At 42.0% G+C, this 18,807-nt stretch overlaps 1 protein-coding gene across 2 annotated transcripts in view; it reads right to left on the minus strand.

Moving 5' to 3' along the window:
• The window catches only part of cachd1 (cache domain containing 1), a 124,176-nt gene that overhangs the window by 66,624 nt on the left and 38,745 nt on the right, over positions 1–18,807 (minus strand). For both annotated transcript variants that reach the window (XM_085138643.1, XM_085138642.1), the window contains exons 2-3: positions 13,085–13,147; positions 2,424–2,572 (exon numbers count right to left, since the gene is read on the minus strand). In XM_085138643.1, the coding sequence (XP_084994769.1) occupies positions 2,424–2,431 (8 nt within the window). In that variant the 5' untranslated portion in view covers positions 2,432–2,572; positions 13,085–13,147. The remainder of the gene's footprint in view (positions 1–2,423; positions 2,573–13,084; positions 13,148–18,807) is intronic.

Raw genomic sequence — 18,807 nt, forward strand, 5'->3', positions numbered from 1 at the left:
TAGAGGATCATCAGGGGGTCCCTTTGTCCCTCTGGGGGGGGGGGGGGGACACTCCCACCTTCTTGCCATATTGCCAGAATAAATGGTCTGGAAGCTGTTAGGTTTACTTACAGCAGTAGCAACGTCTGCACCTGCATAAACTCCAGGACACGTTTACAAACAGTGTTTGTTGTTGTTTGCGCTGCAGCTGCAGGTTTGAACTCTGCAAAATGTCCTGTGATTGGGGTTTTTTTTGTTTTTGTTTTTGTTTCTAGAGTTAATATTTTGGGTATGGTCTCTTTTTATGAAAAATACAAGAGTAAAAGTGCTTTTCACATGTGCTTCAAAGCTAAGTTTGACTGGGAACCTCAAAGCTCAATATCCTGCATCCACAGGAATTCACTGCAGCCTATGTAATGTTTGATGCGTCATTATTTATTCCAGTCTATCTTGCAAATACATGTTTGTGCTGCAATGTCATGCACAAACACAAACTATCAGATCCTTAAGACCAAACCTATGTCAAAATTGTTTCATTATATTGGTCCATTGGAGTGTGGTAACCCATCAAACGCCCCTAGTGGAAACCAAGAATATTACATGAAATTGCTTGCTTGGCACAAAATGGGCCAAGGATGTCATATGGTGAAAAACATTAAAAACTACAATTTTCATGTGTTGAGTTTAGAATGAAAGCAATTTTACCTAAATATAGTAATATAGTACTGCCAGTAACAAGGAATCAAAAAAGGTGGTTATAATGGGTTTCAATTGGCCACAAGTGGCCACATTCAGTAAAATAGGAACAATGTGGTGTATAGTGAATATTATTGACATTATTAAGGAGCTGATGTTGAAAATTAAAAAAATTTAATAAAATACACACCTTTGGAAAGTTTCATTCCATTTGCATTAACAGAACAAAAATGGTTGAAAACCGAAAAGTGAAGTGGCCACCAGTGGCCAGGTTAGAAACCAGAGGGTTAATTCTTTCTAGAAGTTTTTAAAGAAAACTTTCATCAGCGAATAATTATTTTCCCCGCATTCAACAAACAGAGCACCCGCTATCTTTTAGAAGATAAGGCATAAGCCGTTTTAGATATTTTATTAAACTGTGCGAGCGCTCAAATATATGAAAGCAAAACAGCTCTCTGCTTTCCCCCCCCCCCCCCCCCCTCCCCCGAGGACGAGGCTTTGAAGTTAGGGATCCATCAGATTCGGCTTCAGTTTGGTATGTCCACAACCAACACCACAACCCCCCCCTGTGAACTCCCGCTGCATCATTCTATTATTCTCGTCCAGGTCTTGCATAATAATTTTTCCTCAGCATTTTTTCTTTCCTGTGTCCACAGTTTTAGAGCTGCATTTTAAGCACGCATAACGGGCTGATAATGCGGCACATTTGCGTGAACGACGGTTACATGTAAGTACAACATGTTACACACATGTTTCATCCTGAATTCAGCTACAGGTGGCAAATGGCCCTGAGCCAGGTACCACCCGCCTCCCCTCCCTCTGCATCACAGGTGGACAGACAGGTGACCTTGCAGGCTGTGGAGTCTGCGGTGCAAAGACTTCAGAGAGCAGTAACCTGTAGCGTCGGCTGATAAAGGGGAGGGAGGCGGACAAAAATGGAGAAAGGAGGGCGGACGGGAAGAGACAGCTGCTGCTCTGTAGATTAGAACTGAAAGCGGCACTTTCTCCCTTTTTCTCCGAGCTCGGCTTTGAACAGTGTTTTCCCCCTGCCCGAGCCGATGATTGGCCGAAAATCTGGTTCTACTGTACGCTGGGCCAATTTGAACCCATCTCAGTATAGGACTTAAATCTGACAGATTTAATCCAAAGCTCAGCTTTAAATATATATGTAGGCATTTTCCCCAAAAAGCTTCTCTTATTTGTGGTATATATATTATATTAACCCAGTAGAGCCCGACTGGATTTTTTGGTCATTACTGCTGTTATCATCAAAGCGATTTAAAAAAAAAAAAAGAAGCAAAAATTGAAATCGTCATTCAACCTCCAAGTTTTTTTTCTATATATGACTCCATGCCATCCTTGGCTCCAGGTCCCATAAAACTTGTAGTTGGGGTGCAGTGCAGAAGAGGTAAAACCAACCTTTTAAATTTGTTCCTTCTTATGGTTAGAGTTTTAAAAAGCTCCCATGTAATCAGAGCATGATGCTGGCTCAAGGCAGCAAATGATGCGATTTAAATACGTCTATAACTAATCCAAGGATGATCAAAAGAAGGCAGAAATGGGGATTTGTGTGTAGCTGGCCCATAAAACAATGCATAGAGAGCTTGAGTGCAGGTGCTAACAGTGGGAGGTGAGTTTACAAGCACAGAGTGAACCCTCCTGCAGAGACTTTGGTGTGCGTGTTACGAGAGACACACAAAGGAAACGAGGAAAAGTGGTAAAGTGATTGTAAAGAGAAAGCTACTCACTCCATCATTGATGCTGGTATGGCGCAGCAGTCCTGTATGGCAGTAAGCGGAGAGGTGAGGTGGGCAGTGTACGAGGCTTCCACCACCTGCTTGTTCCTGTTCACCACATCCAGGTATCTGTTAAACTTCTCCCGAATCTTCTTGGCCAGCTGCACAAAGGAAAAATGAAAACTGTGTCAATAAGACAAAAACTAATGGTGACACATAAATAACCCCCGCCCCATTCCCACATGCTTTCCAACAGACAACTTTGCATTTAAAACTACCAGCTACTTGGTCTGCGTGATTCTCAGCGGCAGTGCAAGGAGAGGCGAATTCATATTAACAGCACGTTTGTGTGGCTCAAGTTTCCCACTTAGATCTAAATCAGGGGCCAAATATGGCACCAAAGAGGGGAATGTAGCTCAGGAGTATGGTGGGATTCCATTTGCTAAAAATTCAGTCACACATTTCCTCCCCCTGGGATTACAACCCACAGATGTGAGTCAATGACCTAAGTTTTGATAGCACTCTTTGTTGATAGTTGAAAGAATTCCTTATTTAAAAAGAGCTGCTCCACAAGGTAGACATGTTTGATTAGGGAGACTTTTTACACCAGGCGCCCTTCCTGATCCCCAAAGGGGATCTTTGGCTTGTGTAAACCACTACATTTTTGTTGATAGTATGAAACATGATTAATGGTGCTAGTCCTCGGATCGCATACATTTGTTTCTTATAACCACTTCACTTTGCAACAGAGTGAAAATTGATTAGTCAGAAAAGCTATTCATCAGCCTGATAACAACAATTCACCTTTGCAGCATATGTGTGGTTTCATACTGCAATGCAAAAGTGTTCTTCAAACAGTTTGTACACCTGTGAACGTTTACCTGAAATTGTTCACATTCCTCAAGTGAAACAGTCAAACAGAACTTTGCAGTCAAAAACACCGATTGCAGAGCCTTTACAAAGACACAAGCATACACGCAATGACTTTTAATATTTGAAATAGTTTATCCGTGTTTAACAGTTTGTGGGAGGTCCAAACAGTTTACTTCCATGTGTGTTTACTTCCATGACTGATTGACTATTTCCTTTTCCCCCTGCAGTGACATATGCAAGTAAATGCTGCTAATCAAAAGGAGCCGACCTAAGCTGTCCCTTCAAGTATAAGAAACGTTTTTCTGGCTTCTTTCTCACTGAATCTTGTTATCTTTTCTCTCTCTTTGTCTTTTTGCTGCTTTGTCCTTAAAGAAGTTTCTTTGACGATCACCTCAGCTTTCCTCTCAGCCTTCTTTTAATATAAATGGATAACGTCTATGTTTGGCGCTCCTACAATTTATATATATAAAAATAAAAGAAACATCAGAAAAAGGACTGTTCTAAGGCACAAGCAAAGTACTACAAACAATGTCACCCATGTCCTCAGCTTGACACAGCTCATTTGCTTCATTCAGCCCTATTTGTAGGAAACTGCAAATATGTCGGTTGGGGGTGTGGCTGTACGCTGTTGTATAAACGTGTAAACGGGGAGTGACACCTCCAAGAATCCTGACATAAAGTGAGCCCCTAAATACACATGCGCGCAGAGGTACACAACTTAATATTCATAAAAGGAAGCTGAGTGATATCAAAGCAGCACAGATCTGGAGCTGCTTAAACCATAGCAGAATGACGGGGATCTAAGAACTCAAACGCACTCCACTTCCACTAATCACATCTTGCATAACTTAAGAAGAAAATCTACCTAAAAATACAACAGGTGTGCAACCTAGAGTGAAACGTAGGAGCTTGTGGCAGCTGCATGCAAGTATTTGTGGTAAAGAACAACTGCAACATGCATGCATTTTATTGCAACACATTTTACCTAGCACGTTTTTTCTCTCTCTCATCTCCTTATGGTGACAACTTTGCACAATCAAAATCAAACGTTTTACTATATTAAATGTTTTTGAAATATACATATAAAGATCCCCACAAATTTCCAGTCAGTTGGAATTCTGTTTTAGGGTATAATTTACTTTTAAACCAATGCACAGAAACTGAGAAGCAGAGGAGAAACATGGGGTTTCCAGACAAAGGCAGCAACAACAGCTAATTCAGCTGTGTTTACTGGAGCCCTTCGTGCTGCCCCCCTGAACAAGCATACATTATACTTTTTCTTTGAAGGACTAGGTTCTGGTTGAGCACACAAATCACAGTGCTCTTTCAAAACAGGGATCCAGCTCTTTGGGGAAACTAATAACCAGCTCTGTAGCAGCCTCCTGGGGGACATTAATAACCAGCACACCAGCAGCTCTTCACCAGTCACTCCTATTCTTGCTTTTGTTTGCCAAAAAAAAGAAAAAAAAAACTTGAAAAGATGGGGAATTGTTTGGAACTTCTATCTAACTAATGTGAGGCAAGACATGTATGTAATCTGTTATAAATTGCCCTGTTAACAAGCCTTTTTCTTTTGCTCACTCCCCCTTCAGATCGTCCATACACCTTTTTCCCTATTCTGATTGGCTGAATTTGAATGTTTATAAACAGTAACTGCGGCTTTTAGTCCCAGGCCAAGGTGAACTGATAGTCTTATGATGCTGGTGGTCATAATTTGGCATAGGATAATTTGGAATCATGTTATTAAAGAGGAACTATTGTGCTTTGTTATTGTTTTTACAGCATTTCTAGTCCACTGGTAGGTGTGGATGTTAAACCTGGCGAAATTTTCCAAAAAATAATGTCAGAGTATGTGCAAGCAATTTCTGTGAGCCAAAAGCTCAGGTTTAAGACCAATCTAATTCATCATTTTCAGTTTCTTGGCTCCATATGATGCTGAAGGAAGGGGATATTCAAACCTTTCGTTAATCAGGAGCAGCCAATCAGAAGAAAGCTGTCTTGTGGCTCGGTCACAGGGGATGGCAGTCCCCTTGTGACTAGGAGAGAAAAATTAAATTCGGTGACCAATTGCAAATAGCTGTAACAACCAACTAGTCACCCAAAGGTTTACCAGGCAACAATCTCTCAGTGAGCACTTTTGTTCACAAACAGTTTGGCTGGCAGTTGGCAACCCGTCTCCAAACATTTGTGTTTGGTTAAGGTTTACAAATAATTGCCGTCTACTCAAATTTACAAGAAGAGAGAGATTTCCAACACTCTGCAGTAGGTCTGCACCAATTCAACTGCAACACTTCTCTACAATAGGTGACTCGACTCAATGGGTCCTCAACTCCTTGTGGTCATATTTTTCTACACTATTGTTTTATATATGTTACAGTAAGGTTGTTAAGCACTCATATTGCAGTCACTGTCTTGTAGCAACTATGTCATTATTTGGCAACAGATTTACGCTTTTCCCTATTTGTCACAGTAAACCACCCTATCATCACAAAGCACTTCACCCCATTAAGTTGCAAACGTATAGCAGACTGACTTCCAAAGTCACTTCTGAGAGCAGTTGCAGGCCTGGTCAGAGTCTTCACATGCAACAAGTTGATTGTATACGCCATAATATTTCTGATTGTACCGAAGTCGCCAACCACTGTTTGCTCCAAGTGTTACAGAAGCATTAAAGGACGGCAGGGAGGGATCTACTTAATCGACTTCTTTCATCAATGGTTTGCTGCACAAAAGGCCCAGCATGGGATAAATAAGGATCATTTTTAACAATTTTGGAGAATGCCATGCAAAGTTATTAATAAAAATAATTTTACAATTACTTTCAATTCTTTTGGCTTGTCAAAAGATTTCCTTCAAAATATGAGCTTTTTAAATCTTAAGCTTAACATTTTAAATTATGGTGATATACTGGTGCAAAATTGATATCAAAAAGAAAAAAGTCTAACTGTCCAAAACCTTATAGATCTAACTAATCCACAAGTGGCATCTAATTATTTTAGTGAAAATAAAGATAAAATAATGTAAGTAACAAAATCTTCAAATAATGTTTAGTTTTCTATTATATGTAAATTTTAAGAAGGAAAAAAAAGCAAAGACAAATCAGTAAATACTTTCCAAAGTCACTTTGAGTCACCTCAGCCTTGTTAAAAACAGAAAAAGGCTTATTCCCTACAGTACGTGGATCCCTTTGTTCCCGTAATTACAGCTGCCTGAAAAATGGCTGAGATTGAATCCAGGAAAAGGGAAATACACCACGACCCACTGACCACTTGTATGCCTAATCAGCTGGCCTCTATTCCAAGGGTTTTAGGAGGGGCCTGAGGCACAGGCCGCAATTATTGACCTTCCACCGCAAGGAACACGAACACCAGCGTGACCACTCATACAGGGGCAAGAATTTAAATGCACACATGCACACACTCAGTTGTATCCATGCATGAAAATCAGTTGAAGTGAACTTTGCAAGAAAAGGAAAAATAGGCCGGTGCTCCGCTAAGAAGTGTTTCCATAGCTGGAGGAGGGAAAATCGCACAGAAACCAAAGCTCGAGTTTTAACAGAGCGACTTAAAAGAAACCAGAACCTTCTAGCTGTGCAAGTTCAAGCTCATGTTACAGTCTGCCCGGTGCAGCCAAAACCAACCTGTGCTCTGCAGATTAACCACTCTCCCCAAAACATACAACTCCTCTCTCCCATCTCTGACCCATCCAACCAGCATATGGAGGGTTTGCAGCACCCAGTGGGGCTGGTTGCGCCACAAAAGCAGACTGAGTGGAACGGATGTTCGTTGAAGTCTCATGTTGGACCTAATGAGGTTTGCCAGTCAGCCTTCAACCACAGTCGCTGGCAGCGGCATTTGTGGCAAACCAAAACTTACTTCGGAATGTTGGGGTAAAGGACTTGGTAAAAGCGGGATGCAGGTCTATTCTGCAAACCTCAGCCATTATATAGAAAGTTAACAGTGCATGCGTCGCCTCTGCTTGGATAAACGAACCTCTCATAAAAAACTTGTTGCTTATAATGAGGTTGAGAAGTTTTCCAAGGCTATTAGAGTGCTGACTCGTTCCTCCTTGACATAATGATGTAGGTATTCAGCATGACTGGAGAAAGTACATTTTATTGTGTGGTTAACAGGTCAATTGTAAAAACGGTAAAGTTGCAGCACGTTTCAGAGATGAAGTACAAAACATTTGGCGGCTTAAATCTGTTAACGTGGCGGCGTGGGTGTGGTTCAGTTTTATGCTAATGTTCCGCTCAGCTTCACTCATATATTTCCATAACATTGAAACCAGCCAGCCAACTGGGCAGCACGGTGGCACGGTGGTTAGCACTGTTGCCGCACAGCAAGAAGGTCCTGAGTTCAATTCCACCATCAGGTCTTTCTGTGTGGAGTTTGCATGTTCTCCCCGTGTTTGCGTGGGTTCCCTCCGGGTACTCTGGCTTCCTCCCACCGTCCAAAGACATGCAGCTTGTGGGGATAGGTTAATTGGTTAATCCAAATTGCCACTAGGAGTGAATGTGAGTGCGAATGGTTGTCTGTCCCTGTGTGTTGGCCCTGCGACAGACTGGCGACCTGTCCAGGGTGTACCCCGCCTCTCGCCCTATGACAGCTGGGATAGGCTCCAGCGCCCCCCGCGACCCTGAAAAGGATAAGCGGAAGCGAATGGATGGATGGATGGATGAAACCAGCCACACACAACATGTGCAATAACATGTACTAATATGCACTGCAATAGCCCTGCCATAATCTGGACTTTAGCATAGACTGAGATGCCGTGTGACAGATCACCTGTCATAGACTACGTTCACACTGCAGGCGAAAGCGCATCAAATCAGATTTTTTTTGACCCTATGCGACCCATAATCGATCATGGTGTGACAGTGTGAACGGCACAAATCCGATATTTTCAAATCCGATCTGGGTCACTTTCGTATGTGGTACTGAATCCGATACATATCCGATGTTTTAGAAAGCGACTGCTGTTTGAACAGTCATATCGCATTAAATCCGTCTTTTACATCACTGACAGATGCCAATTATCAGCGCCGGAGAAGCACCCGATAAGACATCGCGAACGCTTCCTGGCCATCCAGTGAAACTGTTGGGAAGACAACGTTGGAGAAACATGAACATTTTATTTGTACTGCATAATCTGCAGATTCTGACAGAAATCTGCAACTATCCTTTGAAGCACCGCTCCTCTAAAACAGCAATAAGGATCATTATTAGGTTATCTACATTATTATGTAAATAACAAAATAACTTAAAGCAAAAATTGGGAAACGTAAAGTCCAAAGTCTTTATATTAAGGGCCATCAGTCAAACAATATTGTTTGCTCTGGGTCTAAACAGAGCGCATTGTGTGTGACATCTTCTTTTGCGCATGCGGGCCGCTTTGAGCGTTCACACTAGAGCGCGTTTGCTGTTGCATTTTATTTGTAGTGTGAACAAGCAGACAAAAAAAATCGGATTGATCAAAAAATCGGAATTGAGCATTAAGACCTGCAGTGTGAACGTAGCCTTAGAGAAGTACACAATGGTAGGGTTAGAACCTGACTGATCTTGTCTGGGATAAATTACATTGAAAAGGGTCATGGATGGGTTTTGCTGCTGACTCATCAGACTAAAGAGAAGCTTTGAGGCTTCTGTCAGATTAGGTTAGGCATAGTGAGACAGTGAAACAGAAACTGAAAGGGAAGATTTACATTTTTTTTTTTAAAATCTTATTGACATTTAAGGCATTCCCCAAAACAATCATCTTTTAGTAAGCTGGGCACAACTAAAGATATTGAAGACGTGCATTACAGTCATAGTAAACTTGCCCTGTTGACTTTTAAAGAACAATCACCAACACAGTTAGCGTGAAATTAACCAATAGGGTTGCACATTTGGAACGGGCTCACAACAGTATTGCAGACTACAACTATGTACTATAAATACCATCTGATGTCAAGCTAAAGTTGTTTACATTTATCCTTATATGCCAACAGAAACCCAATCTAACTTTTCTTGTCAGTGTAGGACTATAGTGGCAAGCCAATAAAATGTTAGCAGTTCGCACCTGAAATGAGGGAATAATCCAAACCTAATTTCTCGACTTGAACAGAACCATTTTTAGCTGTCCTTTTACTTTCATTTCTTAAATGTCACATCGCGAAAAGGGCTCTGCCTGGCCTGAGTGACAGCTCCGATGCTTTGCCGAAGCCAGAGTGGCTCACTGAACGGCAATAACATTGGAAAATGTAGTGTGCACACACACTACCCATTTGAGTTCAGATATGCAGATTTAAGGTCATGAATATAGGGTAAAGTACTGATCACACACTTTTTAAGGGATCTGGTACACTTTCATTTTTCTCATTTTCAGAAAATCCAACATAGACTTTTGAGCCTTTAATTAAGCCAACAGCTACAATCTGAATCATGATCACAAAAAAACTGATTAAAGAAATTGTGGAAAACAGAAAAGGCTATGAGACACCCCACCTCAAACTTCTGCTGGTCCCCTTTTGACTGCCACAAAGCCCTGACCTGTCGAGGCATGGACTCCACTACACGTCTGAAGGTGTACTGTGGTATCTAGCAACAGCTCCTCCCTTGTGTTGTCCTCGGGTCAAAAATGACCCGTAGGTGTATGGCAAACAAGTGTATGGGAATCCCGAGGACATTACAAGGGTTAGGACCTGCAAGTTATAGGGCGGGACCTCCCTGGATCTGAATTGTCTACCCAGCACATCCAACAGATGCTCGCTAGGTGTTCCCCAGGTAAGCAACACACACATCACAGCCATCCACATTATGTTTAAGAAAAAAAAAAGTGACCCATTATTGCATGCTACCTGATGCTCATATGCACGTTGTTGGCACTTTATGCAGTGGACAAGGATCAGCATGGGCTGATGGGCAGCTCACGACCCTGTCGCTGATACACTACTGCTCCTTTCACGTATCTCTTTGGATAGGGCAACCGTGGCTCAGGGGGTTGGGAAGCTCATCTGTAACCGGAAGGTTGCCGGTTCGATCCCTGGGCTCTGTCCTGGTCGTTGTGTCCTTGGGCAAGACACAAGGACACAACGACCAGGACAGAGAGCCCTGGTCGTTGTGTCTTGCCCAGTAGGGTAAAGTGTCTTGCCCAATGACACTTTACCCTACCGCCTACTGGTGTTGGCCAGAGGGGCCGATGGCGCGATATGGCAGCCTCGCTTTTGTCAGTCTGCCCCAGGTCAGCTGTGGCTGTAGCTGCCTCCACCAGTGTGTGAATGTGAGAGTGAATGAATAGTGGAATTGTAAAGCGCTTTGGGTGCCTTGAAAAGCGCTATATAAATGCAATCTATTATTATTATTACTGAGCACTGTTGACCAGGAACACCCCACAAAAAAAAGATGCAGGTTTGGAGATGCTTGGACACAGTTGTGTAGCCATCACAATTCAGCCGCTGTCAAACTCACTCAAATTCTTACGCATGCCCATTTTTCCTGCTTTGAGGACTAAATTTGCATTTGCTCCCCAATATGTCCCCCCCACGACCAGGTGCCATGATGAGATAATAAGTGTTATTCACTGTGTATTTTGTAGTTTGTATTGTGTGTGCAGTACTTATTAGTATACCACAATGTTACACCACTCACTGCTGTGACGTCATTAAAAAGCAAATATGAATGAGATTTTTTTCCTTAGGAAATCTCGATTGAGCCCTACAGCATAAACAGCTTCCCTCAGTGAAATTTACAAGCGCAGACAATAAGCTAAATATAAGCTAAATATAATATAAATATAATATAATAATATGAACTCGATGGTAGTGGTTAATCTGCTACCTCATCAATGCGTTCTTATTCTATAGTATAACATATTTATAGACTTTTTTTTTAATTTTAGAGTCAGCATTAGACAATGTTACATTTTATAGCAAATTTCAGACAACATAGTTTTTATACCACGTTTTATATTAACAACTTTTTGTGTGTGATGGGCATTTTTTCTGTTTTTCTTTTTTGTTGTTTAAAGAAAATGCACATAAATAAGCAAACAAACAGAGAATAAACATGTATTCATATAAAACAAACAAGGGACGTCTTTGTTTTACTCAGGTTGCCCTGCTGTATATTAAAAAGTAAGAATGAGAGATCCCTGGACGAGAAAAATCCCTTTGGGGTTGTGTGAGGAAGGGCGTCCAGCATACATAAAAATCTGCCAAATCAAACACACAGTCCACTGCTGTGACCCACTGTGAATAAGACAGCAGCCGAAATCAACTTTTTAGGGCAACTAGAAAAATGTGTCATTTCTTTTGTTAAGAAAAAAAAATACATTTAGCCTCCTTTTTAGGCAGCATCTGCCACATCTGGCATAGGATAAAACATTAATGGTTGCCAGCATTTTTAATTATTGACAACCCCTCTGACAGCATGTGTTCAACATGGAGAACACACTCACAGGAAAGACTGAAAGAAAGCCAGACAGGAAGAGGGAGAACCTGTGTCATCAGAAAGGGACAGACATCTGTGTGCCTGTCTAAATAATACATTTCCAGAGGAGAAACTCGAAGCTGTTAGAGGGGACCCCTTTGCAGCTCCTTGCCTTCTGTCTTTCTTCTCGCTCTCTTCCTCTGTAGATACCATCCTAATTGAGCCCTAGCTTGGCTCGGGGACACGGACACACACAGCTATGCCAGAGCTGTCATCTGGATTAGCTGGGGCCCGACTCAAAAGGGTTTCAGTGAGAATTTTTGCCCACTCTCTTAGTCAGACACAGACATACAGCAGCTACAAATGAACCCACATTGAGGACCTTTTGTTCTGCGATCGCTTCTTGTTATAGCACACCACACGCAACGCAAGTTGGAAAGCTAAGATTTATTGTTTTTCGTTGGACTTTCTGGAAACACAGAGGCTGGAATTGTGCAACTGAAATTAGCGAGACATGTGTTAAAGACCATAATCGCGACTATCCTTAGCAAGAGGCACTCAAAGATGAGAGACTGCTGTTGGCTTGCAAGCTGTTCAGAAAGGCGGCTTTTCTATGGAGACGAAGGACGAAGAGTGCTTTAGAGCCAGTTTTAGCTGCCTGTGGAATCGTAAATACCTGCAAGGTGAGATAGTATATATTTCGCAAACACATGCATGAGATGACACACCGGAGCACAGACAGAAATATAGTCGCGGGAGAAATGCAAACAAACATCAACCTGTCTGTTCTTGCTGGTGGCTGTTTACCAGTCTGGTGTTTACTGTCACTCTTCCAAGATCCCTCGTGCAGTAGTAAAATACGCACACACACACAAAATCGTGCCTGATGTGACATAGGATGCTAGGGATTCTGTGCATACTGTTTTTTTAATTCACAACCAAAAAAAGCTCTTGGATTGGGGGAAGGTGGGGTCTTTTTTTTTTTTTTAAACAAATCATTCATTTCTCAAATGTGCTCTGTTCATCTTTCCTTCAAGGTTTTCTTTTTTTATTATTCTGTCTGACTGAAAGCTATGTGCTCACATTGTGAGCAGAGGGAGATGGGAAGACAGAGAGAGAGGGGGGAATGAGAGAGGGAGCACAGACAAGTGGAAAAACAGGCAGAGAACTTCAAAGCCAATGAGACAGCAGCCACAGAATTTTAATACAGCCCCTTTTTCCTCTGATGGCTGGTGCATGTGTTCAGCGCTGCTGGGCTCAACTCTGCACATGACAGGCCCCGTCCATGGCGCGCACAGGCACGCCACGCATGGCCAGAAAGGCACGCGCACGCACGCACGCACGCACGCACGCACGCACGCACGCACGACAGAGGAAGCTTTTGTTACTCACCTGCTGGACTTCTGTCTCTCCGTTTGATGTCTTCTCGGTGTAAACGAACGAGCTGAAAATCCTCTGTAAAGAGAAAGAACCAAGCAGAGAGAGTGACGTTAGATCACAAGGAACGCTGACCGAGATCCAATAACTCAAATCCATCAGCTTAAAGGAAACCTTTTTCATTAACAAACTGTAAAACTAGGACCTGTTCCTGCATACATGGCATTAAAGCTAATTAGGCTCTCTAGCTCTAATAAAGCCATCACCGCGGCTGGGTGAAGAACTAAATGTGTTCGCTGCAGCCAGAACTGGAAAAAGTCTCAAAAGAATTTGAGGCCAATTCTTCAATCGAAACCTCATTCCCTTTATTTTTTATAATACTTTAAATTACAGTGAGGTGAATGTTAGTCTGCATTTTCTTGCCGCCTGTATTTAGTGCTCCTTGATTGTGTTTAAAACTGAAATGAAGAAAGTACACTCTAGAGCAGAATATGCTTGCACAATTACAAAACAAAAAAGCCACGTGAGAAGATTTTTCTAAGACCAGATATTTGGATTTGTCAAACAGTGTCAGCGTTTAGTCGCTGGGCTCTGGCAGCCTGTTGCATATTTTGGCTCCTTGGCTCGTGTGAATACGGTGAAAGCATAATTAATGTTACTTCTCAGAGCTTTGCAACACCTACAAGTTGGATGAAGAAGAAGTTATATGGGGGGGTTCCCATTGTTGCATGATGATGCTGTGAGACTACGCTGAATTAATAGCATCCAGCTATCTTCATCAATCAAGAGATGAGGAGTAAAGAGAGAAAAAAGACAAGGTAAACACTGGCTGTAGTGCTGTTGCATTACTCTGTTGAGACGAGTGCGTCTGGATCCATTTTATTAGCGGCCCAGAGAGAATGATAAACCTGACTACCTGCCAAAACAACCTCAGACAGCATAGTCCTGTCAACTGCATCAGTTTCTTAGTTGAGAGGGGAAACGCCTGCCCGAGTCTAGAAGTCAGCCGTAGCATAAAAATGAAAGTTTTTATGAGCTCGAATTGCAAGATGATGTTAAATTTCCCTCCCGTCGCCTTCTAGGCTGAAACATTTTTAACAGTTCCTGATTTATATTGTTGAGCAGAGAGGATGTGGAGTGGTGCATTAAGGCATGGAGAAAATGAGTCCGGCTGTGACCTCAGCACTCAGAGCGCCCCAGAAAAACATTATATGAGCCGCCTAAATACGGACCTGCTCTGACACACAGAAACATGCAGACTTTTATTCAGATGGTCTCTCGAGTTTTGTATATTTGCTCTCTCTCTCTTTCTCTCCTACTTATTTACACATACACACTTGTTAAACACAGGCACCGGTGCCATGTGTCAGCTACAAACACAGTACAACTAATGTTTGTGTTGAGGCAGCAGGCGGGCAGGTGTTTCACGGTAAGCTGCCCCACCGTACACAAAGCCTTAAATTGTCTGGTTTCTACACTCCAACCATTTCCTGATGCCTGTCCACACCTTTTGTCAGACACATTCCAGAGGACACCAATTACCCAGATTGCAACTTAAATAAACTAAACCTGGATTTGTGTTACTATGGACTTATGCCATAGTTAGACATGTCTCTGTTTCAGGGTATATCTGGTGACAAAGTGAGCTCAGTTGTCAAGCAGTTTACGCTTTACGACATTTTACCATTGGAGATATTGTGCCTCAGCATCAGAGGAACCTTTCTTTTAACACTTGGAACATACGGTACAACAAGAAAACCATTGGGCCACCTACACACAACACCCGCATTAGCTTTTTCTAAAATTCACGCACCCTTTTGTACCTATAACAGCATTCGTTCTTCTGCTAAGGCCTTCCACAAGATTTTAGAGAGCGTGTCTATGGAAAATTTTTTGGCATTGTGACATTAAATACTCCCATTCTCCATTCTAGTTCATCCAAAAGGTGTTTGACGGGGTTAAGGTCGGGGCTTTGTGGGGGTCAGTTAAGTTCTTCCACACCAAACTCATCCAACCATGCCTTCATGGACCATGTTTTATGCACTGGGGCAAAATCATGCTGAGACAGAACTGTTCCCACAACATTGGAAGCAGAAAATCATCCAAAATGTCTTGGGAGGCACAAAGATTTCTCTTCACTGCAACTACAAGGCCCAGGCCAAAGTCCAGAAAGAAAATGATTACGCGGTATGGCCAAACACTTTTGTCTATATAATCTATGTATGCTTTCCTCCATTTCTTCCCATTGTAATTGGAACTGTGCTGGAAGTTTCGAGTTAGAAACACAACAAAGGATGATTACAGGATGGGGGGAGGGCTCCAATGCTTATGTACTAATAAAGGGTGTTGGACAGAAGAAGACCAAGAGACTTGTTTTGGGATAGGGGGATTCAAGTAATAGAAAGCAGAAAATCAACAAATATTTGCCACTCTAACTAGGAAATAATGTAATCTAATAAAAAGGACAAATATATTGTTAGCCAGTGATGGAGACGCACAAACAGATACAACTGTTCGCTGAAACCTCTGCACAATGCTCTCTTCTGATTCATAATGAGTCTTTTCAGCTTATACTGGTAGATTAAGTATGAAATGACATTTCTGACAATTCAATTATTTCCAATATGGCTTATAAACACTGGCTGGAATAAACACACAATTTTGAGTTTTGAGTGTGTAAATGGGAGTCAGTGGTCCTCGTTACTAGTGATTGCTTTTGTGCATATTCATTTCATTTTACAGAGCAAGTGACTAACACACAAAACACTTTAATTGTGTTATTACAAACACACGAGCACATTTCACTACTGAGTTATTTGCAAAGTGCAACACCAAGCCCAGACAGTCTACAGTTCCACGCCCTTCTTGGGTGGGTGTGGGGGAGACGAAGGTCCAATACATGGAACTGTCAAATAAACACGACCAAAGTACACTCAAACAGAGCTTCCGCCACTTAGCAGCAATCACTTTTAAAACTTAAAGACTGCAATAACAAAAGAGAAGGAGAAAGGGGGAGGAGTAGGCACTGTGAAGGGGAACTACGTGTTTTTCCTTTTAGCAAGCAATCTTGAGAAATTGCGAACAAATCCTGAAGAGAGCAGAGCGGTTGTTGCTGATTAGCCACAGGTTAGCCGGCTTTCCCCCCAGTGCCTAGAGTGTTTGTTGTTAGAGCTGCTTTGCGGTTTTCACAGCTATGGAGCAGCTGGAGAGGAATGCTCAGCTCTGAAACCTGAGACGCCTGAGGCTGCTCGGGCCACCACGGTCCTGTGGCCTCCTGTGACCCATAATCACACATGCACAAAACTGGAGTGCCAGGGGACACTCGGACTTCCCTACACACCTTGTAGCTTACTCTGTTGGGTAAACCTCAGCATCATGAAAGAAGACAAATTACAAATACCAGAAAATGACACAAATGTTCATTTTAGATGTCTGACGCACAAGGGGAAGGTTAAACAAGCGCTTTTTCAAACAAAGAGCATTCCAGTGGAAACTTTGGAACTGTGTTAATGTTTAACCGTGTGTGTGTGTGTTTTTTATTTTAATACTTTCATTCAATTGAGTTTTATTTATAGAGCATTAAATCACAAAAACAGATCCCTGTGTTTTAAATTGTAAGGTGAAGACACTATGATAATAGAGAGAAAAGACCAATGAAAAGATGACCCCTATGAGCAGGCACTTGGCAACAGTGGGAAGGAAAAACTCCCATTTAACAGGAAGAAACCTCTGACAAAACCAGGCTCAGGGGGGGACCACCTTTTCCAAACATGCTAGTTTTATTTTGAATGCTTACACTCTTTTTTTAATTTGCTTCAAAATTATTAGCTCCCCTGATGTCGATTTTCAGTTGGGTATCTTTTTTGCTTGATAAGTCATTTGTTTTAAGTTTCATTCACATATCCTGACAAATTCCAGGCCACTGTCTGGTAAATCTCTCAAGCTTCACCAGATTTGATGGCCTTCTTGCATCGATCTTGGTCTTCACCACACAGATTTTCAATGGGATTCAAATCAGGGCTTAATGCAGGCCAGTCAGTGACGTTCACTTTGGTCTTCTGGAGGTAGTTCTTCACCAATGTAGGTTATGGGTTGGTGTCACTTTCCAATGACCGAGACCCCGTTTTACTACTGACTTCTGATATCCATCTCTATGCTTCCTTTCACCTTGAGGAGATTGACAGTTCTACACGCACTAAGGCTTTCCCCACAGCATAATACTCCCACCCTTGTGTTTCACTGTTTTTTGGGCTGTACACTCCTCCATTCTTTCGCTATATCATCTCTTAGGTCAAAGAGCTCTAATTTTGTCACATTGGACCAAAGGATGTGCTTCCATTATGTATAATCTCTCACCAGGCTGTCTTTAACATTTCTCAATCTAACTTAAAGGGGCATCTTTTGTAGGAGTGGAGCTTTTCTTGATCTGCAACCTCACGGTCCATTCCTGCATAGGGTTCTAATGATTTTCATCATTGAGACTACAATTCCTGACATGGCAAGTCATTCAGTAGTGTCTTGGCAGTTGTTCTGAGGTCTTTAGACACATCTCTCACTACTTTTCCTTCCAGAGTCTTGGAAATCTTCTACTTTCTTCCTCTGTCAGGCTTGTTCCGCGCTGTGTGGCTCTCTTTGATGCCTCTTGATATTTCTCACTCCAGTTTGTGACACTTGGAAATGCTGTGATAACTTTGTATATCAATCTCATGTTTTGTGAGCATAAAAAAATATTTTTCTCAAGCCTTAACTGATTTATCTTGTTTTTCCATGGGTTGCCTTTTTCAAGTGACAGCTCAAACCTTTGCTGAAGTTCGTGTACTGTGTGTAAATAAAATATGCCTCAGTTTCAGCTTCATTTCACAAGCTGTGAGCACTACAACATTAAAGCACATCATTGCACAGCAATGGTCTGTGCTATAGCTCAGTAACGGTCAGTCTTTCAGGGGGCTAATATACTTCTCCTGGTCCTTTTTGGTGTTTTGTTTTCACAAAATAATTCTAATTCAAAACACTTTTTTGAATTATCCCTTGGTTAAAAAGGCTAACCCTGGTTCTACATGGGAAGCATTGCATTCAGATGACTTGTGCATTGATTGCAGAGCTCCAGCCTTCGACTCATTAGGCCAGTTTTAAAGCCGTTCACCATCGGGTTAATCCTAGACACAGATGAGTGGTTCCCAGGAATGCCCAAACCTTAGTGGAAGCTCAAACTGTGAGCTTCCACTAAATAAATATCGGGACTTGGTAGCTTTTCAGGGCTATGGTACATTTACTGTGGATAATTCATGTAGGCTGAGACATACAGGGAAATACTGCCCTCACTTATGAGAATATGTGACTCCTTTAAACTTTTTCACTGCTTTATTTTCTCAGTTGCAGGAAGAGAAAATGATTAACACGTCACAGCCTTTTGCAGTTCTGTAGCAGACTGCCTTAGGTTTCTCCTTAACTTTTGCATCCTCTTTGCACCCATCTCATAGCAACACTGGAACCATATGTATCCATTTAATTAGCTCTACCACTTCATCTCCTCAGTTAGGCCCTCTTGGGGATGTCAAACTACCATAAGAGGCTCTTCTTACTTAAAGTGAGTCTTCTGTTCCCAGGGATGCAGGGGAGAAAATCCAGACAGAAGACTGATGACACCAACCACATGATGGAGACTTAGAGAGTCATTTGTGTAGGTTTTTTTTTTTTCAAAAAGGAAAAACTAGTAGTAAAGAAAAAGACTGCGGAGA

This window comes from Neolamprologus multifasciatus, chromosome 17, assembly GCF_963576455.1.
Source record: "Neolamprologus multifasciatus chromosome 17, fNeoMul1.2, whole genome shotgun sequence".
Lineage (NCBI taxonomy): Eukaryota > Metazoa > Chordata > Actinopteri > Cichliformes > Cichlidae > Neolamprologus > Neolamprologus multifasciatus.